This window comes from Echinococcus granulosus, assembly GCF_000524195.1.
Source record: "Echinococcus granulosus chromosome Unknown EG_S00003, whole genome shotgun sequence".
Taxonomy (NCBI): Eukaryota; Metazoa; Platyhelminthes; class Cestoda; order Cyclophyllidea; family Taeniidae; genus Echinococcus; species Echinococcus granulosus.
Genome location: NW_020170383.1, coordinates 1,961,573 through 1,979,645, shown reverse-complemented (window position 1 = coordinate 1,979,645; position 18,073 = coordinate 1,961,573). Strand labels below are relative to the sequence as shown.

At 37.8% G+C, this 18,073-nt stretch overlaps 3 protein-coding genes across 3 annotated transcripts; all 3 read left to right on the top strand. All coding sequences in view use genetic code 11, as the record gives it.

The window, feature by feature from the left end:
* Positions 1 to 2,282: 2,282 nt before the first annotated feature.
* On the top strand, positions 2,283 to 4,725 carry EGR_00896 (hypothetical protein; the record flags this gene model as incomplete). Its single annotated transcript, XM_024490145.1, has 3 exons — positions 2,283 to 2,324; positions 2,395 to 2,527; positions 4,580 to 4,725. The coding sequence occupies 3 exons, from the start codon at positions 2,283 to 2,285 to the stop codon at positions 4,723 to 4,725; spliced, it is 321 nt and encodes a 106-aa protein (XP_024355548.1).
* A 3,194-nt stretch (positions 4,726 to 7,919) lies between these two features.
* Positions 7,920 to 11,151, top strand: EGR_00895 (Dynein light chain 1 cytoplasmic; the record flags this gene model as incomplete). Its single annotated transcript, XM_024490144.1, has 6 exons — positions 7,920 to 7,993; positions 8,026 to 8,137; positions 8,312 to 8,495; positions 10,278 to 10,363; positions 10,447 to 10,542; positions 10,954 to 11,151. 6 exons carry the CDS (start codon positions 7,920 to 7,922, stop codon positions 11,149 to 11,151), a joined length of 750 nt encoding a protein of 249 aa, XP_024355547.1.
* A 2,170-nt stretch (positions 11,152 to 13,321) lies between these two features.
* Positions 13,322 to 15,384, top strand: EGR_00894 (hypothetical protein; the record flags this gene model as incomplete). Its single annotated transcript, XM_024490143.1, has 5 exons — positions 13,322 to 13,409; positions 13,936 to 14,000; positions 14,589 to 14,674; positions 14,746 to 14,857; positions 15,166 to 15,384. The coding sequence occupies 5 exons, from the start codon at positions 13,322 to 13,324 to the stop codon at positions 15,382 to 15,384; spliced, it is 570 nt and encodes a 189-aa protein (XP_024355546.1).
* Between the last annotated feature and the right edge of the window lie 2,689 nt (positions 15,385 to 18,073).

Genomic DNA, 18,073 nt, shown 5'->3' with positions numbered 1-18,073 from the left:
TTAAACGATACTACTCCAGGAACTAATGGAATAAAGAAGTAAGAAATTACTTGATGGCTTTAATGACGTCGACAAAAGCCATCAAAGATGACGTCGCTTGCGGTTGGTCCAATTTCCTACTTTTATAATCCCTCAAACCAAAATCTAGCAGTTTTTCCGCAAAAAAACCCATAACCTTACACTCCTTTTGCGATTTGAAGTCCCGAATGCAGATTTTCAGACTTTCCAATTCAATTTAAAAAATGAAGTTCACGACGAATCATATTTATGCGCGTGTGCTGGAACAAATGTCATCAAAAGCAATCTAAGAAAAATAAATGAAAGATATTAAAACTGTAGATGACCATCACAAAGTCTACATTTTTTATCAGTTTATCGACTTTGTAAATTCTCTGCATCAGATCTGTTCTTCTAACGCACGCTTTATGGTACACAGTTTCATGTATCTGCGCCTCAAAAAACACATTTAAAAAGGGTACTTAATGGAAGTGCTGTTAGTTCCTATGCCAGTCTTCCCTTACATATCAGAAATAAACAATATGGATTCAATAAAAAGGTGGTTTTTACACAATGAGCAGGTAAAGATGGCATAGATATTGTTTAAAACTGTTTATGCCCATTTGTGGTAGTGATATTTTTAAGTATTTTGACCATCCCACCTTTCTCACAACTAAAGCCTTCAAAAGGATCATATCCATTTTTCCATTAGCTCACGCCTACCTTCAAATTTGAGAGAAAAGGATTATTTGCCTCTAGGATGTGACAGTGTACTTAAACCCCCAGAACGATAGCTTTCCGTCTTGTCCCCAAACCATCGATACCTACGCGTGGGAACGGCGCAAGTGCTTTTGCCAAAATCCGAGTCTAATAAGATGCGAAAATCAAGTTTTGGTGTAAATAAACATTAGTTCAACCATTTTTATACCAGCAAGTGCAGTCTAATTCATTTTATGCATCTATTTTGCTCCTATTATGAAACAAATAAGTAAATATTTTACGATTTAAGAACTCCGCAAAACCGTTAACAAATGTTAAAAAAGGAATTGGGGTGATAGAAATTGATTGCAGAAGTTGGATTACGTCAGCTTAGAGTCGCTTTAAAAATCATCAAGCAAACACCAACTTCTACTCCTAAAAGTTAGTTCAAAGACTATGTCTTCAACACAGACCAATGCACATCGTAAAGCTTTTCTACCTAAGTATCCCACCATTTATGTCAAATTCACTGTGGATAAGCAGCTTCCTTGAATGAGACCGTTGGGAAAGAGTCTCTTTTCTTGATTATTATGGTAGTTAAACCCCAGAATTTTATCCCATTCATTCATTCACGCAAGAATTTTAAGCAATCCGTTATGCATTTTTTACGAGACTGAAGTCCATCATTTCAATTTCACTGATTATAATAAAGGACCTGTCATATTCTGTTTTGTGCAAGGATTTGAAATGTTTCTTCACACTTTAAATTAAATGACACAGTGCAAAAAAAGAAGCAACTGTCAAGGCTAGGAAAATGTTGACACAGACTTGAGTGAAACTGGTTTCTTCCCATGGCTTTAAAGTTTTCTAGCAACACCACCCAATGATTTTAATTGCTGATCATCATTTTGGAGCTTGTAGGAATCATACAACAGGATTTCTGGATCGCTACGTCGAGTAGGTCAAAAGATTAAAACATTCTCCAACAGACAACTCTAGAGCAAGCACTCGGAAGAGCCCAGTTTTCATTGTAAAAGTTCCCGCGAGGACAACAGATCGCTGTATGGGAAGAGGTTAGTTGTAAAGCACCAAAATTTGTTTCATCACAAGAAAAAATTTGTTGGATATCTGTGAGGAGTTGGTAAATAAACCAAAAGGTCATCTTTATAATAAAAATAGGTCTTAGCAACCTATCTCACACATCGTTATTGTAGACCATTAAAAGTGAAATCGCCAAAATGGCCATGAGGTTTGAATTCATGGCTTGTCACCACACTCAAAGCAGGATTTACGAAAGGGTAACCAACTTTTTTGTACACGCCCACAGTGGCAGTTGCTTTGCTGAATACAAGTTCCAGTTAATTGTGTTAGATTGGCTTCACATTCTCAAATTATTTAAAGCTTATTTACAGATAGTAATAGCTGTAGCACAAAGTAGCATAGGTATCGTAGCGCACAAAACACAATGCTTATGTGGCACAACATGATTGCAGACTTCTCCCCATCCTAACAGGAAGTACAACATACTGAAGAAAGCAAATATTCTGTATTGCGAAACAACGGAGGACGTGATGAGAAGAACGCTGATGATTGTAGAGGAGGAAATATCCAAAGCCGATTCTCAAAATGTAGGTACCTTAATGGCTCTTCAAGTATTAGAAACTTATTTGTGCATTTAGAACTTAATTTACCTTTTAGGTTCAGATTCGTGGCATTAAAAATCGTCTAGATGAAGCATTTGGTCCGAATTGGAACTGCTTTATGGCAAGATCCGGATGTTGGGCATTAAAGACTTACAAGCCTGGGACAAATCTAGTGTTTGAGTACGAAGGTATGATGTATGACATCTTCCAAGCAGTTGACAGCACCCAGAACGCCCACACCAAAGGATCTACTGGTTATCTCGTGTACAGCTAAATTCCGTAGACCTCCAACTTACCTTTTTAGAACCAGCTTTGTCCGTTTTCTTGGCTCACTTCACCGCAGCAAAACAATGGCTTGGTTGTAGGTCGACCTCACTCTCGTTCTTCCAAAGTTGATCATGCAGGGCGTTTATGAAATAGGCCTTCGTCTATAAGGGTGAATAGACAGATTTATCAAGGGGGAAGTTAAGCGCATTAAAGACACTTACGGAGCCATTAAATTATAAACAATAGTTTTGCTACTAATCGACTGCTGCATTAGGAAAAGACACTTCCATAATCTTAGTAGTTTTTCGTACCACTAGAGCTTTAATCAAAACGGATGTCTATTTTTACGTCAGCATTATCATTTATGAATAGAATCATAATCAAAATGATGTCAAATGACATGCATAATCTTGATTAAACCACTTTGAACTCAATCACATAGTTAAGGGTATGTAAGCCAAGGCTTCGAACAATTCCATCACAATTCGCTCTCAAATGCATGACAGCGTCGGAACTTCGGATTGTTTGCAAATGATCTCAAATAGTTATAGAATAACAAATCCTAGGGTACTTTGCAATGAAACAGATGGGCAAGAGAAATTTGCGAGATGATGTGCCGACTGCCTTCCACGAAAATCGCCAACATAAGGTCCCTCAGCAAAGTAGTACAAGATTATGGTATAAAATTACCATCGTTTTAAATAAAAAAGGCCTGTTTCAAACTTACTACAACTTTTTTGTGCTTTTGTTTTACAGAACGTGCGCGTTTCTGTGGTTGTTTCAAATTATGCTATCATTTTACTCACAATTATCTTATAAACCGAGCAATATAAATTATTATCATCATAAAATCTTGGTTTACCTAGATACTAACAACGCCTAAGCAACAATGATGAGCCATCACTCAATTGCCTGTGGCTTCGTAAATAAGTTACAGTCCATGAGTAATACTCCATATGGGACGAAAACTTTAGTAAATATAATTTAGTTTATAGAACTGACACACTTCGAGATTAAAACCATACAAGACTATACAGCTCAGATTTTTGTAGATGAAAATTTGAATAGGAGCTTAATCTTTAAGAATACTAACTTTTCTATTCCGATATCCTTTAAGATCATTAATATCGTGTAAAGCGCATATTCCATCTGTTCTCGAAAATAGCCCAAAGGAATACTAAATGAATAAATGTAAAAGGTCGTAATCTAATACAGAGTTAAAACAGGTAAAGCCTTCCTAAATAAGCTATTTACTTTATATTTTTTGTGCCCTTGTCTTAAAGTAGGCCGACCTACTTTCGGAGGAGGTCTCTTGCATTGACAAACCCTGCAAAATCTTTGAGGAAAAGTGACATAATTGGTTCAGCCTTAGCTCATTGGATTATGACCACGTTCTAATATCTTAGAGTGACAAATATTTTTTAATTTTGCCGGTGTGATACATACAGATTTCTCTCATAAAGCCTACACTTCCAGTGTCTGAGTCTTATACACCATCTCACCAAATTGGCACGTAACTATCTATACCGTAAAGATATCGACTTTGAAATCCTCGACATTATAATATCACCAAGTAAAATACAATGAAAATACCCAAGTATTTGCTACTTTGATGTGCATTACCCTGACCTATTCTGCTCCGACGGTAGTAAAATAAAACTTGAAACAAGATGACTTTATCCCTTTAATGCAATAAATACATACCCGTTTACAAAAGTACAATTACTGTAGAATTTACTTCTCTCTTATGATTTGCAAATATTGGTTTTTAGCTTAAAATTTGGCAATTATATTCAGTATGATTAACTTTTTTCGTTTCAACACATTATTTCAATTTGTTATCATCTTCCTTGTTATGCATAAGGTCCAATAAATGTCCCTTTCAATTAATCACGCTGCGTTGATAATTGTTTACGGATAATTAAGCTATCGTCCTATACGAAACATAATTTGGTGCCTATTAATCATTTTAGGTACCAATTGCAAACGTCAAGTAATATTTACTAATGGTTATTCTTTGAGTATCATGCAAGTAATACTAACATTGGGGACCACAGGTCTTTCGGAAATACATACATTGAGCCCACCACTTCTGGCCTTAAAAAGAGACTCATTCTAGTTAATCATTTGTATGTAAGTGTTCCATAAATCTGTTTTCTCATATTTACGCTAAGGATATGACTTGATGAGATTTAATAATTATGCTAAACGCACAACCTCCCGAGAAGAATTCATTTTGTGGTGTGCATTCAACAGAAGGGCATACTGCTGCTTCGTAAAAAAGTTTAGTAGTCAAAATACTTATCAGCTATGCGCAAGCAGATTTTTCGACTGGTTTATGATACATTATCAAAACTGCCAATTTGATTTTATTCGCCCATTATTCAACTTTATGCCTAAAAAACTGTGTCCAAAAAACGTGCTTAATCCAAATATTAAAAGTGAAGTGAAAATAATCACATGCATTCGTATAATCTTTATGCTCTAACTTAACCCGTTAATGTGATTTCACGACATGTTTAAATGCCTCGCTAAGATAAGGTCGTTGACATGAATAAACAACTGAATTATAATTAATCGATGAATAAGGTTGTAGGTAGAGCTTATCTTTCTAATAGTAGAGATGTTTTTTAAAATACCAGACCTAAGAAGTTTAAAAAATACTGCATCTTAACGTCAACGTTTTACGTAATCAACGAAATTCACCTAGATGTATTCTATAATGTCCAAGCATTATAAAAGTACAAGACTGCCTAACATAGTGTTTTAGTGTGTTTTCAGAAAACAAAAACACTTCCAAGGCAATACTAAAACGTTGTGATGCAGGTTTCCACTGACGTTTGCTTTCCAGAGGCTCTCGCAAGAATTTAATGGGGTTGTTCATGTCGTTAACTACCGAGAAGCGAATTGATCTCTGGCCTAAAGTCACCGAATACTTAAAGTCTGTGAGAGTTTATAAAAATTTGAGCTTTGCTTTTGGTTTACTGCAACATGGCACCTGAGCTCACAATGAATGTACGGTATAAAGCGCCTAGGCCAACCTAATTGTACATATTAAACTCACTAGATGGTTGGAACTATGCAGAATTTTTGTCATTTCATACACGGTGGAGGTTGTCTTCCTATACCACAGTTGAGTCACTGATGCGCAATGGGGCACTAATGATAACTGCACACGTCAGGAGACACGTTTTAGCTCCCTCACTTCTGCTAGTGATCGCCTAGCCGAAGGCTCTCAAGGTGCCAGACTGATGGCTATGTGCACACGAGTGTCAGCATAATTGCATTAGAGAGCAGACCATGTGCCAAGAGTTCGCACCCGAATGCGTGCGCACGCTCACCGGCAGAGAAACTGTGACTAACAGTGCTTAATCAGGCTTCGTTCTCAGGTGCACATGCTGTTCAACTATCCAAACTGCCCTCTATTTGAAAGGCACCCATTCTCCTGGGTGTGGCGTGCGAAGATTACTCAGTGATTTTCACCAGTGAATTTCGAGGAGTTATGCGATAATCATATGCTTATATAGCATTTTTGATAATTACCCTCATTCACAGAAGGCGATGCACGTTGTATTGCAATAAAGGAATAATTAAGCCTGATGCTGATGCTTTTTCAATCATCAAAGATAGTTTATGCTAGACCTGGTATGTGAAAATTCCCATAAATTTGACCCAGTAAACGTGGAATCTATTGTAGAGCTTATAGAATACGGGAAGCCATTTGTGTTTACTGATGATGTAGCGTGTGATACGTGGCATTAACTTTTATGGACCTCAAGATATCTGTTGACAACGGAAAGTACCGATTTATTTCTTGCGTAATGAGCATAGGATAACCATCGGGGGGTATTAGTTCAGAACAAAGTAATCGTTATTTGAATAATGTCCAGCTGCTATGCTAGAAAAAGGGTTGCTCACTTGGACCCAAAAAATAATGAAGTTGCTTGTGATTACTATTATTCTTATGAAAATATGGGGTTACTACCTTCAGATATGAGCTTTTAATAGACCCTGTGTTGATACTCATGGATACATGGATTAAGAACGAAAGTTCTTTCCTCAATCAAAATCGCATAGACCGCCATTTTACGGTGAAGTAGTGCTGTAAGGGACTAAGACAGTTTTCGAACGACCTAGAGATGCTGCATAAACTTTCATATGGTGGTGTGGTTGCCGTTTCTGTCAATCATTAGGGCAATGCGTGAGTTTACATAAGATGTGGAGACCATAATATAATGTGAAATCGGAGGCTTGTGTGCTGGAACTGGTAATTGTATGCATGCAAGAGTTTTATTAGGAAAATATCCATTTAACTCATTGTCCAATTATATCATTGAGCAGATGTTTAAAAAATTTCGTTTAATTCGAGCTAAGTATTAGGAAAACCAACTTATTTAAGCATTACCAGTAGGCAAATGTGATCGTGGGCCCTCCTGATCGGTCATTACTTGATAGGTTGTTCGGCTAATTCGTAAAACGCACAACACCCTATATGTAAATTCAATATAGAACTGTCAGCGAAAATTTCATTTCATTTTGCTGAGGTGAAATGAGCATTGATGTATTTCCATAGAGCGATTGGTTACTTTAACTGCACTAAAGTGGGAAATGAGGCTCATTTTATGCTCTAAAATCTTTCTGCCATTTATACGTTTTTTACCCAGGCAATGAAACAGCGCAAGTTACATGCAATGTAAGCATTTCACTTCATATTTGAACTGGTTAATCGTTGCGAAATTAAACACTATATGCATCTTAATGAAATTAAATACGGGATACAGGAGTCTGACAATGTGGCATCGCTATTTCCTGCTGTGGATAGCATCCATGTATTGACTGTGTAAAAAAAACTCCAAAACATCGGATTTGACTAGAGCTTAGTAAATCGCCTTCTCCCAAGCAAAGAATGAAGGCGTAGGTATGCATCATTGCAAAACTCACACAGGGTGAGACATCTGCCTAGCGAAACTTAATTAATGCCTGACCTATAGAATCGGTGTGTTCAGCTAACAACAAGGAGAGATTTGTTAAACGATGTTTCATCAAGACAGGTTATCAGTTTACCGCTGCAACGACTACACCGAGGATGACGTTTGAAGAACCTGGTGCAGATCTCCTTGTGCATTTGTTTGACGAGATAAATGAATCAGAGTCACGTAAATTCATTTTCCTCTTCTAATAGCTGTTCACCATTATCAGGTCTTCCGACGGAGGAATATTATCACCACCTCATTAAATGGGGAGTTCCAAAAGACAAAGCGAGGGCAAGATATCTTCATTCGCCTAATCCCCACCATCTAGAATTATATTGCGATGTTCGATCCCAAGGGAACGGGTTTTGTGCGACGTGATGACGTCTGTAATGCCCTCCGTTGGTATCCAAACGAGTAAGCGTTCTAACAGAATGTGATCTTTGTAGACCAGGTTTTTTGGGAGACGTTGAGGTTCTTGCTAACGACATGTCTCAGCGTAAACGTGAATCTGTCATCAAAATTATTTTGACCACCCTTGCTACAAAGAAACCTAAAAAGGTTTGCATGTGTAAACTTTCTGGTATAACCATGATCATCTCATGGTGGATCATACAATTGGGCGTTTTGCATTCATACTGCAGATCATTTAAAATTAGCTCCATATCACATAATGCATCAATGCTGAGTTAATTTTGAAGGACTTTCGTTCTTTTTCCAATCTTCTAACAAAAGGAGAAGTTAAGGATGATCAAGAAGAAGCTAGAGGCTCTTTACGGCACTGGATGGAATGTGTTCATAGCCGAGGGACGCTACTGGGCAGTGTGCTCTCACAAACCCGGATCAAACCTAACGTTTATCCACCGCGGTGTTGTATATGGCGTTTTTCAAACACCCTCAGACAGTGACTTTATGGAAGGTGGTCATCGGTATCACCATTGATTAATCAAGCATAAGTTATGCACAAATACGCTACAATAAAAATCCAGTACCGCCTTTTGAGTTCATTTCTATTCCGTTTAAAACAAGGCGGCTCTTTTGTTTGAATTTTTAACAAACTTTGCATAGACTTGGAAATTGTTAAGATTGTTCATCGAATGTGGGAATGCAAAAGTGAAAGTTTAGAAGATCATCCGTGTAGGGGGTTGAAAACGTAAAAGCAGTGTCTTGCATTACCTGACTAGGGTTTATTGAAAAATTGCTTTGATGGCTGCCTAACTGCCATGCTATCCAGCATAAACGTCTGATTTGTTTAATTGACGTCTAAACATCCAATAAAGTACCACGTAGAATTATCATCAAATCACATAAATATAAAAGAATAGTTTATGCATAAGTACGCACAAAAATACAAGTGTAAGCAAGTTTATGTTGCAAATCGTGCCAGACACTTGGATTTCTATAAATAGTTTGACAAAAATTGTGGTTGTATTGATATAAAAACTGCTTAATGAAACTGGCGCTTAAGTGGGCATTTATGGATTGTCAGTCGCACCTCAAAGTGATGCCGAGGAGGGGATCGCCCCAAAACTAAAGCCTAAAATCTTTAGGGACTTCACGTCTTTGGTGAAACCATAAAGATAAAAAAATCCTTGATTTGTTATTAATCCACGGAAGAGTGTAATTCCTACTTGGAGCAGGGACCTCCTGCAATCGGTGTCATTCAATGATCAATGAAAATGCAAGTCACGCAAAACACGTGACCGAGTTAGAGTGACTTTCGGCACTCCAACTCTTCAATGATATGACAATAAAGAAAGATATATTATTAATAAACAAAAGGACCAAAAGTCCATAGGTAAGTTTAGAGGGCCACTTTTTGGGTGGGAAGATAAGTTGTGGAGACTTTAGAGTCCCAGTGGTTAAACAATGTAGCTACTCACCTCCGACTTGCGTTAAATTTGTCCATACAATGCAAAGTTTGGTTAGAGGCGCCAAAGTGTCTAAATATTTCTGTTAAGAAAATGAGTGTTCCTGCAATTCTTCAGCAGAACACTTAATCCTTAACAAGATAATCTAAAAAAGCCTGCCGTGACACGCCATTTTTTAACATTTAGCTAGCGTACTAAAGCCCGTAAAGGAACTGGTTACCGGAAAAAACCTAATGATTGCCTAATAAGACGAAATTAAACATTGTATGAAAGCACAACCTTTAGTTTTTCTTTGAAAGGTAGCAGCAGCACCAATGAAATCAGGCATGATTTCTGGAAGCTAATAAAGATTGGTTTGTAAGCGTGAGAGACAGATCTGTGAAAAATTGCCTAAAGGAGATTACTCTTACAGTTAAAGCACCTTCAGTCGCATGGGCTCAACTGAACACTTAGATTGCAGCACCCTTCTTCGATACTTCGATGAGTTGAATGAATCCACTAACAGTGCGTTTTATAACTCTAAGCTGTAAAAGTCCCTATCCGGTCATTTCGCTATTTTTTCGAATTTTAGGAGTTTCAACCGCAGATTTTCGGAACCATCTCCTGCGATGGGGAATGCCAAAGGATACTGTTAAAGTGAATTTTTTTCCCCGGTTTGCTTTTTCAAGTTAGGAGACCATCAGTATTGACTGCGAGGTTGAGTATAATAGCTTACATTTATCGGGTTTTTGTACTTGAAACTTCCCACTAAAATGAAAGAATCAAGAAGTAATTTTAATGTTTTTGCCCTTAAAATTTCGAGTTCGCCTACGTGTGTCTTCCTCCACTAGAGTTACATGGCCCAGTTCGACCCAAAAAAGACCGGATATATCACTCGAAGGGATCTCTGCAATGCACTGAATTATTACCCGAATCGGTGAGCTTTATTAGCATTTCCCTTGTCTCAAATGTCATCTGTCATAAACCAAACAGCTCAATTTTAGACGATCCTTCTTAAAGGACGTTCACATTATTGAATCAGATGCGCCTCAACATCAACGAGAGTCAATAATCAGCATCATTCTCGGGGAAATGAAACACGATGGTCAACCCAAGGTATTTATTTTATGCTTATAGACAGTCATTCTATCAGTATTAAAGTCCACTTTATAGGAAATCCGGTCGTAAAAATTTCCGGAGAGTAGTATTAGGAATTATTTACTTTATGTTGGCAGATACAGCAGCTGATTTTTGAGGATTCCCATGATTAAACATCTTGCTGATTATTTAAACCAAAAATGTAAACGAATAAAGCACTTATGAAGATGTATAAGTCCAATCGAAAAAGTTTGCCGCTTTCCTTCGAAAGATGCACGCTGGTAACACCGACTGAAATTGACTCGCACATTTATTTTTTTTAACTTCGCCTTGCTTTACACATGTGAAACGCTCGGACGATGTTCAAACTTGGTTTTTTGTGAGCATAAGTTTGTTTGCTTCTAAATGATACGTCTTTTAAACTCTCAGGAGAAGCTCTACAGGGCAAAAAAGCGTATCGAAAAGCTCTATGGAAAGGAATGGAATATATTCCAGGCCTACGGTGGCTATTGGGGCTTGTGTCAGTATAGGGTCTCGACAAACCTCTGGTTCAACCACAAAGGCATCACCTACGGAGCTTTCCAAGTACCAGACTCAACGGACACTATTAAGTCGTCACGCCATTAATTGCCTTTGCATTGGAGAGACGCCACCACTTAATGATAAACAAGACACCAAAATCCCCTTTCCACTCGTCATGCTTTGTGCTAAATGGAAAATTAATGCTTTTTAAAGCTATGTGCTTGTACAATTCGCTTTTACTTTTTGCCTATCGATGCTGCCAACTAAATTCTGTTAACCTTAGTTTCGCGTAATCAAACATGAGAAAGCATTTAACAAACAATGTGAAGACCTTAGTAACAAAGAGTTTTCATAGTTTCAAATGCAAGACATGTGCACAAATAGGAAAAGAAACTTAAACTCATGCCAAAGGATCTCGTTACAGCAGATCAAAGACAGCCTTTGGCACCACGATCAAATGAATTTGGCTGATTCTTTTGTTTTCAATTTATCAGCAAAACATCTATTTCAGTGTTTGAGTGTAACCGTGAAATAGAGAGAAACATTCATGTTAGTTTCAAACTATGGGTTTCCTTCTGGCAATAAAAACAAATCCCCTTCAAAAGTGATCAGAATAAGTTTCTCTTTCTTCCACAATTAAAACTATACTGGAGGGAGTTAAAAACGCTAACTTTATAGTCAGCAGCTGCTATAATTACATTCGCTACTGAGATATGTAAGTATATGGAAATCCACAAATTACGCATGTATTAACTTTGTGGGAATAGATGACTTGCAGTCAGGCGCGCTTACTGGCTCCAGTAGTGACAGGCCCGATTTCATTGACTTAAAAGCAGTCAGACCATTAGACGAGGCTTGTTTTCAGCAATGACGCTCTTCCTGTCAATTTGAGTGGAAAAGGCGCTAAATGCACTGTGCCAGGTAGTTTTAGCTCATCTTGTAAGCTGTGTTTTTGGTGTGGCTACCGTCGACGTCGCATTCACGGAATTTCTCCAAAGTACTGTGTGCATTGTTAAAACCCTTAATTGTATTTCTCAGTACAACGCTCATACCACTCCCTATATTCTGCGCCATATTCCAGCCTAAAAGATTGTAAATTTGTTTAAGTAAGTCCTTTTCAATGGAACACGCACATGAGGAGAAGCTCAAGTCTTGAGCCCCTCTGCTGGAGAAAGTTGAAAAAAGGCAAAAGTAGGAGTGTATGTTTGCGTTCAGAGGAGAGCACATGGGAACCTTTTTACCAAAACAATATTTTAACTTACAAAACTTCGTTCCTCGTCTTTGAAAGTAAAGGATGTGCTATCTTGTTTATTGTAACTCTGGAGGTGAAAGGAAATTTCGGGTTATCTATTCAGCACTTTGATAACTGACTTATTTGAAACCACTGAAATAAACTGGTAAGTGTTCAGCTTTTCAATCGTAATCATGAAAATCAGTGGGTTACGGTAAAAGAATGCTGCATAAAAACTTGATTGAGCATTAAATTTGACAGTCTCGTCCTGTTTTGTGACCACTTTTAATGATGTTGGCATCGCAGAATATGGACAAAAAGTTTTACACCAGGTTTTCGACTTAATTACTAAACGGCACAGTCATGGAGATAAAAGCGTACATTAAATTGATGCTCAACATCGTGCATAAAAACAAAATCTAACAAATATTAAATGACAATAATAATGCAACGATTTTACAAAATGGGACCCCAACAACAGCAATTTAGTGCATTAGTTTTGAGGGGATCACCTACACATAAAATTAACAAGGCTTTCAAAAGGGCATGCAAAGGTACAAAAGTAGCAGTGGGTTAAAATTGTTCCTATCTGATGGAGTTACCGTACGAGGCGTGATTTACACTGGCTTTTGTTAGAAGCTACCAATTTTTCAACTAAAATGTTGCCATGATATTAAAGGACAATTGATTGCATTTGCTTGAGAGCACATGCAGAACCAAGGAAAAGGTTAATTTTTACTTAAATAATCCTTTGGAGTGAAATTTTTATGTTTCTAGGTAACTCAGTAAAATCTAAAATCCACCAAAGCGCAGAGTGTTGAATAGCGCAGGAGGATAAGCGTTTCACCAAATTTGGAGGAGAAACGGAGTCAGAATTTCTACTTAGTGATTAAGGCCTAACTAATTAGATCCGAAGGTTGTTCATTGGTTCGATTGGGGCTTTGATGAACTCCACTTGACGCGCACACCACCAAGCAAATATAACCCTTTAAAATTTATAAAGGCTCAAGCGCCCAATCTTAGGCACAGATAATACAAGTCAGCATGGAATCGCAACGCAAGCCTTCTGACGAAAAATTCACGCCAGCCCTCCTTCTCCATCTCTACGACGAGTTGATCGAATCTGTACCCAGTGAGAAATGCCTTTGTGTATATCTGCATTTTGTATTTGTAAAGAATTATGCAGTTTTGTAGGAAAAGGATTACGTTTTTTGATCAGACAGTTTTTCAAGGATATGCTTTAGTCGGTATTATTCGCCACTTCACTCTATATGCACTTACAGACTGAGAGTAAGCCTGCAAATTATGTAACCTAACTTAATAACCTAGTAATGCTTGTCGAAGTATTCGCATCACAACCATTCAAGTGCTGACATAGTGGTAGGAATAAATAGGCCCACTGATACCTAACACCCACCACAAAAGTCATGCTTAAATTAATTGGACGGAAATCGTGTCGAAGTGGGTGATACTAAAACCTACAAAAACGTTTTTTCTCTAATATCATTTGGTCTATTCTAAAGTCAGTTGCCGATTAGGAACAACTTACTGTTTCGAAATTAAGCCGAACCTTTCCTGTAATGTTATAAAATATATGACAACCGTATGTGGCTCATTTTGTGGTTTAGAGGAATTATGACATTGGATACTTTTAATAGATGCTTCATTGAAGGACTATGAAAACTACCTAATTCTTTGGGGTATGGATCAAAAGAAAGCTAGGGTAAGTTATTTGCACTTAGCAATCGGATCACGCCAAGATTGGGGAAGTTTCTTTTTGCAAATTCGATTTCATATCATCAACTGCGCTTCCAACTTCTTAAAAAGCGTAAAAGTAAAAACTACCATAGACATTGACAGTGAATGTTACTTTGCCTATTTAGTCCTTCTAACTAAACAAATAATTCAAAACGTGGCCTTGGAACAGTGAATGTTTTATATTTTTGCACTTTAAAGACGGGACTTCACATGCCGTCATGTTAACGCAAGGCGTAATAGGTAGACGGTCTACAATTACGGAAATTAGGTCAAATTGGAAAAATAAGAGCAAACCTTTCTCCACGTTTACAGAGTTTACAAGCTTTACAACCATCGATCAATGATTAACCCTACTTTTGTTGGAGATAGATAACAATAAGAGAAAAGGACTATAAGACGAAATAATTGCTATGCATCTTAATCACATTCCATCCCAGCAGCTGCGTCATAAATTTGGCAGCCACATCTTAGCGAATAGGAACCAAGATTATACATGATGAAATTAGCAAAAGATATGCGATAAGATCTAACTAAAGGGTTCAATTTTTTACAGGGCTACTGTTCTCAAGTTAGCTCCCATAAAAACGGACGATTTACGCGAGAAGAACTGTGCAAAGGACTCGACTTCTTACCAGAGCAGTAAGTTTAAATAAACTGCACTCAACCTACACTACTTCCGCATACTTTATCATTTATTTTTCCTCCCTCAGACCGGCAGGGCTGCGCGAGGTGGAAATTCTCTGCAGAGATATGCCCATTAGAAAGAGCGAGTCAATTCAAGTAATCGTGCTGAATGCTCTCAATTCACATTCGTCCAAAAAAGTAGGTTACACTATTTTTTGGCACGAATTGTTTAAACTACATATGCGTGCATTTATAGGTCATACGGCTGCTAAGTGGGGTAAACGATGATGCAAATAAAAGCATAAAATAGAGAGTTGATCTTTAAAGAAGTCTACAAGAGCAATCCAGTGTTTACATAAAAGAACATGAATGCCGTAGTATCTGCTTACTAAGTACGAAAAGGCAGTTAAGCATTTTATTTTTTAAAACATAAATAGAGGTTGCTTGATAGAGCAAATAGAGGCAGATTCTCATCGCTTCATTCTCACGTACCATTGCGATTTCAGGATGTAGTGGCGAAAATCAAGCGAGAAGTTGAACATATCTACGGTCCACAATGGAACGTTTTCATCGCCAATGGCCACTACTGGGCTGTCTGCACGCATAGACCCGGCGGCAATCTTGTCTTTTCTTACCAAGGCGTTGTCTATGGAGTCTACCACTCACCAGAACGACGTGCAGACGATAGTAACTGCATCAGCGCTACAGTCAGTTCAACACACTGATCCACTACTTCCATTTTCCATAAAAAACAAATGTTGTATTATTTTAGTTGTTGCTTCTTGTCAAATAATAATGAATAAATTCATCACGGTTATGTAATTTCCTTTATTTTAAAATCTGAGCAACGCACAAATGAAAATTGCGTATTTGCATTGGAATGATCTGATAACGAGAACAACTAGTTTACGAGGGGTAGTCTTTCCACAGCGGCGAGTCTGCATATCTTTATGGTAGTTTGAACTTTTGCTCAAAGCTAGTAAGTTCAGTAGCTCAATAAAAAAGACCTCTACGCCTCGAAGTTGTCGAAAAAGGCTTGCAACACCACGATGCCAGAGTGATAACTAACCATCTCCAGTAATTTACATAAATCAGGCCCAGGCGACTATCACTGTACTTAAGTACTCACCAAACACTAATTATTATGGTAGACGTAAAAAGCGCACCATTAATCAAGAGACACGCAACGTCAACTGGAAAACCATTTAAAATTTAGTTTCATGACTAATAGAGCGAAGATGTATCAACGAAAATTCGTTTAGCCTTGAGCTCGGGAAGATAATATGCGGACACAAACACCATATTTGGCTGGAAAATAAATAAAAATATCTTTCGTTGAATCCCTACATATCTTTTAACTTGAGCATGTAGATGGCATGGAGTATATTCAACTCACCTAAGTAAAGCTGTAATAATTGAGTGTACCTGAAAACCGGTGCAATTTTGCATACTGTGACCAGTTTAGCTAGCAATGTCTTTGCGACTTAAAATTCCATATTCACTCTTATTTTTGCTTATGCGAACCGTGTTTACTTCACTAAGTTTAAATACAATTTTTTAATTCTTTAAAATTGTGGCTAATGAAGATATCTTAGTGACAAGGGGCATTTAAATGGATTTTCTTACGTCTGTGTTACCAATTTTTCAAAAAAAGATGGAAAATAATCTGTAGGAAACTTTTTGAAAAAAGTCATGAGGTAATTTGCTTGAAAATTCAATTTGGACTGGTTTAAAGCTAGTGTGAATAGCTTCTAATGTGATGGGTTGTGAATCATAACGCCTAAATGATCACTAGCCTCCATCATCGAACCAAAACAGTCTCTTCAGTCTACAAATGGATCAGTGGTGGAGTGAGCCACGGTAATGCCACACTAAATGCATTACTTCAAAATTAATCAAAGCAACTGCGTAAGCTTGGGAGTGAGTGTTTGGTGCACAAAATGCGCCAATGATCGTCAAAATCGTGTCAACCGATCCCGCGGTCTGGTACTTGCGAAGCGGTACCATTTTACGCTGCTATAAAACTGTCCCATCGAGTTAAGAGTTTTCACTTCGCACAGTTCTGCAGTTTAATACCCACAAATTACATGGGGGAAACTCCGCATCCAGAAAAACTTGTTCATTTGTACGACGAGCTCACAGAATCTCAACTAGGTAATGTACCATTATTAGCCTTTTTATTTTATCAGGCGTTCCGACAAAGGATTATAGGAAGTATTTAATGAAGTGGGGCATAGACGAAGGCGCTGCATCAGTAAGTAAAAGCACCTTTTACCAAAAAAATTATCTTTTAAAATAGCAGCTATGTTCTTTGATTGATCCAACGGGCAAAGGAACTATTACACGCGAGGCCCTCTGTGATGCGCTTAAATGTTGGCCGAACCAGTGGGTCTTCAACTGCCATACTTGTTTCTTTAGTGGAATTTCTTAAAACTAATGTATATATATTAACTTTTAGACCGGCGATTCTCAGGGATGTTGAAGTGATTGATTCTGACATGCCATCCATGAAACGGGAGTCAATAATTCTCCTCATGCTCGAAGTTGTCTTAGAGAAAAGAGCGAAAAAGGTAACTGGTTGCTCTAATTACCTGATTAACTTTTTGTACACACTGATATATGGTAGTCAATATTATAGATAAGGATAAATTAAAAGAGCCTCATTCAGAAAATATTTTTTATAGGAAACCATTGAGGAAATTAGGCGACGACTGGAGAAAATTTACGGTAACGGGTGGAGCTGCTATATTGCCGAGGGACGTTTCTGGTCCATTTGCGCCCATCGGCAGGGCTCAAATTTGGCTTTCTTGTACAAAAAAATGGTTTACGGGGTTTTTCAGACTCCCTACGCGAAATAAATGTCTCTTTTAGAGTTTATATTAGCAATTTAGGTAGGAATACAAAAGTACTCTGTGTTTTTAAGTGTAAAATGGAACAAGGGGGTGTAACGAGGATAGGCAACGATGCAACGAAGCTTAAAATCCAAATTTACTATTGGGTGCAATCCAAGTCTCCTTATGGACCTTTTCTCCTCACTTTTCTCAATGATCCGGTAACAGACCAACTTCTCCCATGCAAATGTTCAGCCCAATCTGCGAATGTGTGCGAATTCTAATCTAATACGCATACTCAGAAGAAATGAGCATTTCACTTTTGGCTTTCTCATCTCCATCAATGATTTTGGCTTTCGGTGTTGCACTATGGCAAGAAAGTAAAGTCTTATTTGAAGGACTGTGCACGAAAATGTATGAGCAGGCTACACCCACAGGGGAGTCAATCGCCAAGAAGTAGCCATCTTTTAAAGTGCTATCGCGCACTTTGAAGTTTATAATGAGAAAAGTACCTCTAGACTTTTGGATGGAGCATAAATCGTCAATTACGATGGATTTAAACCAGGCGGTAAGAAATGGATCC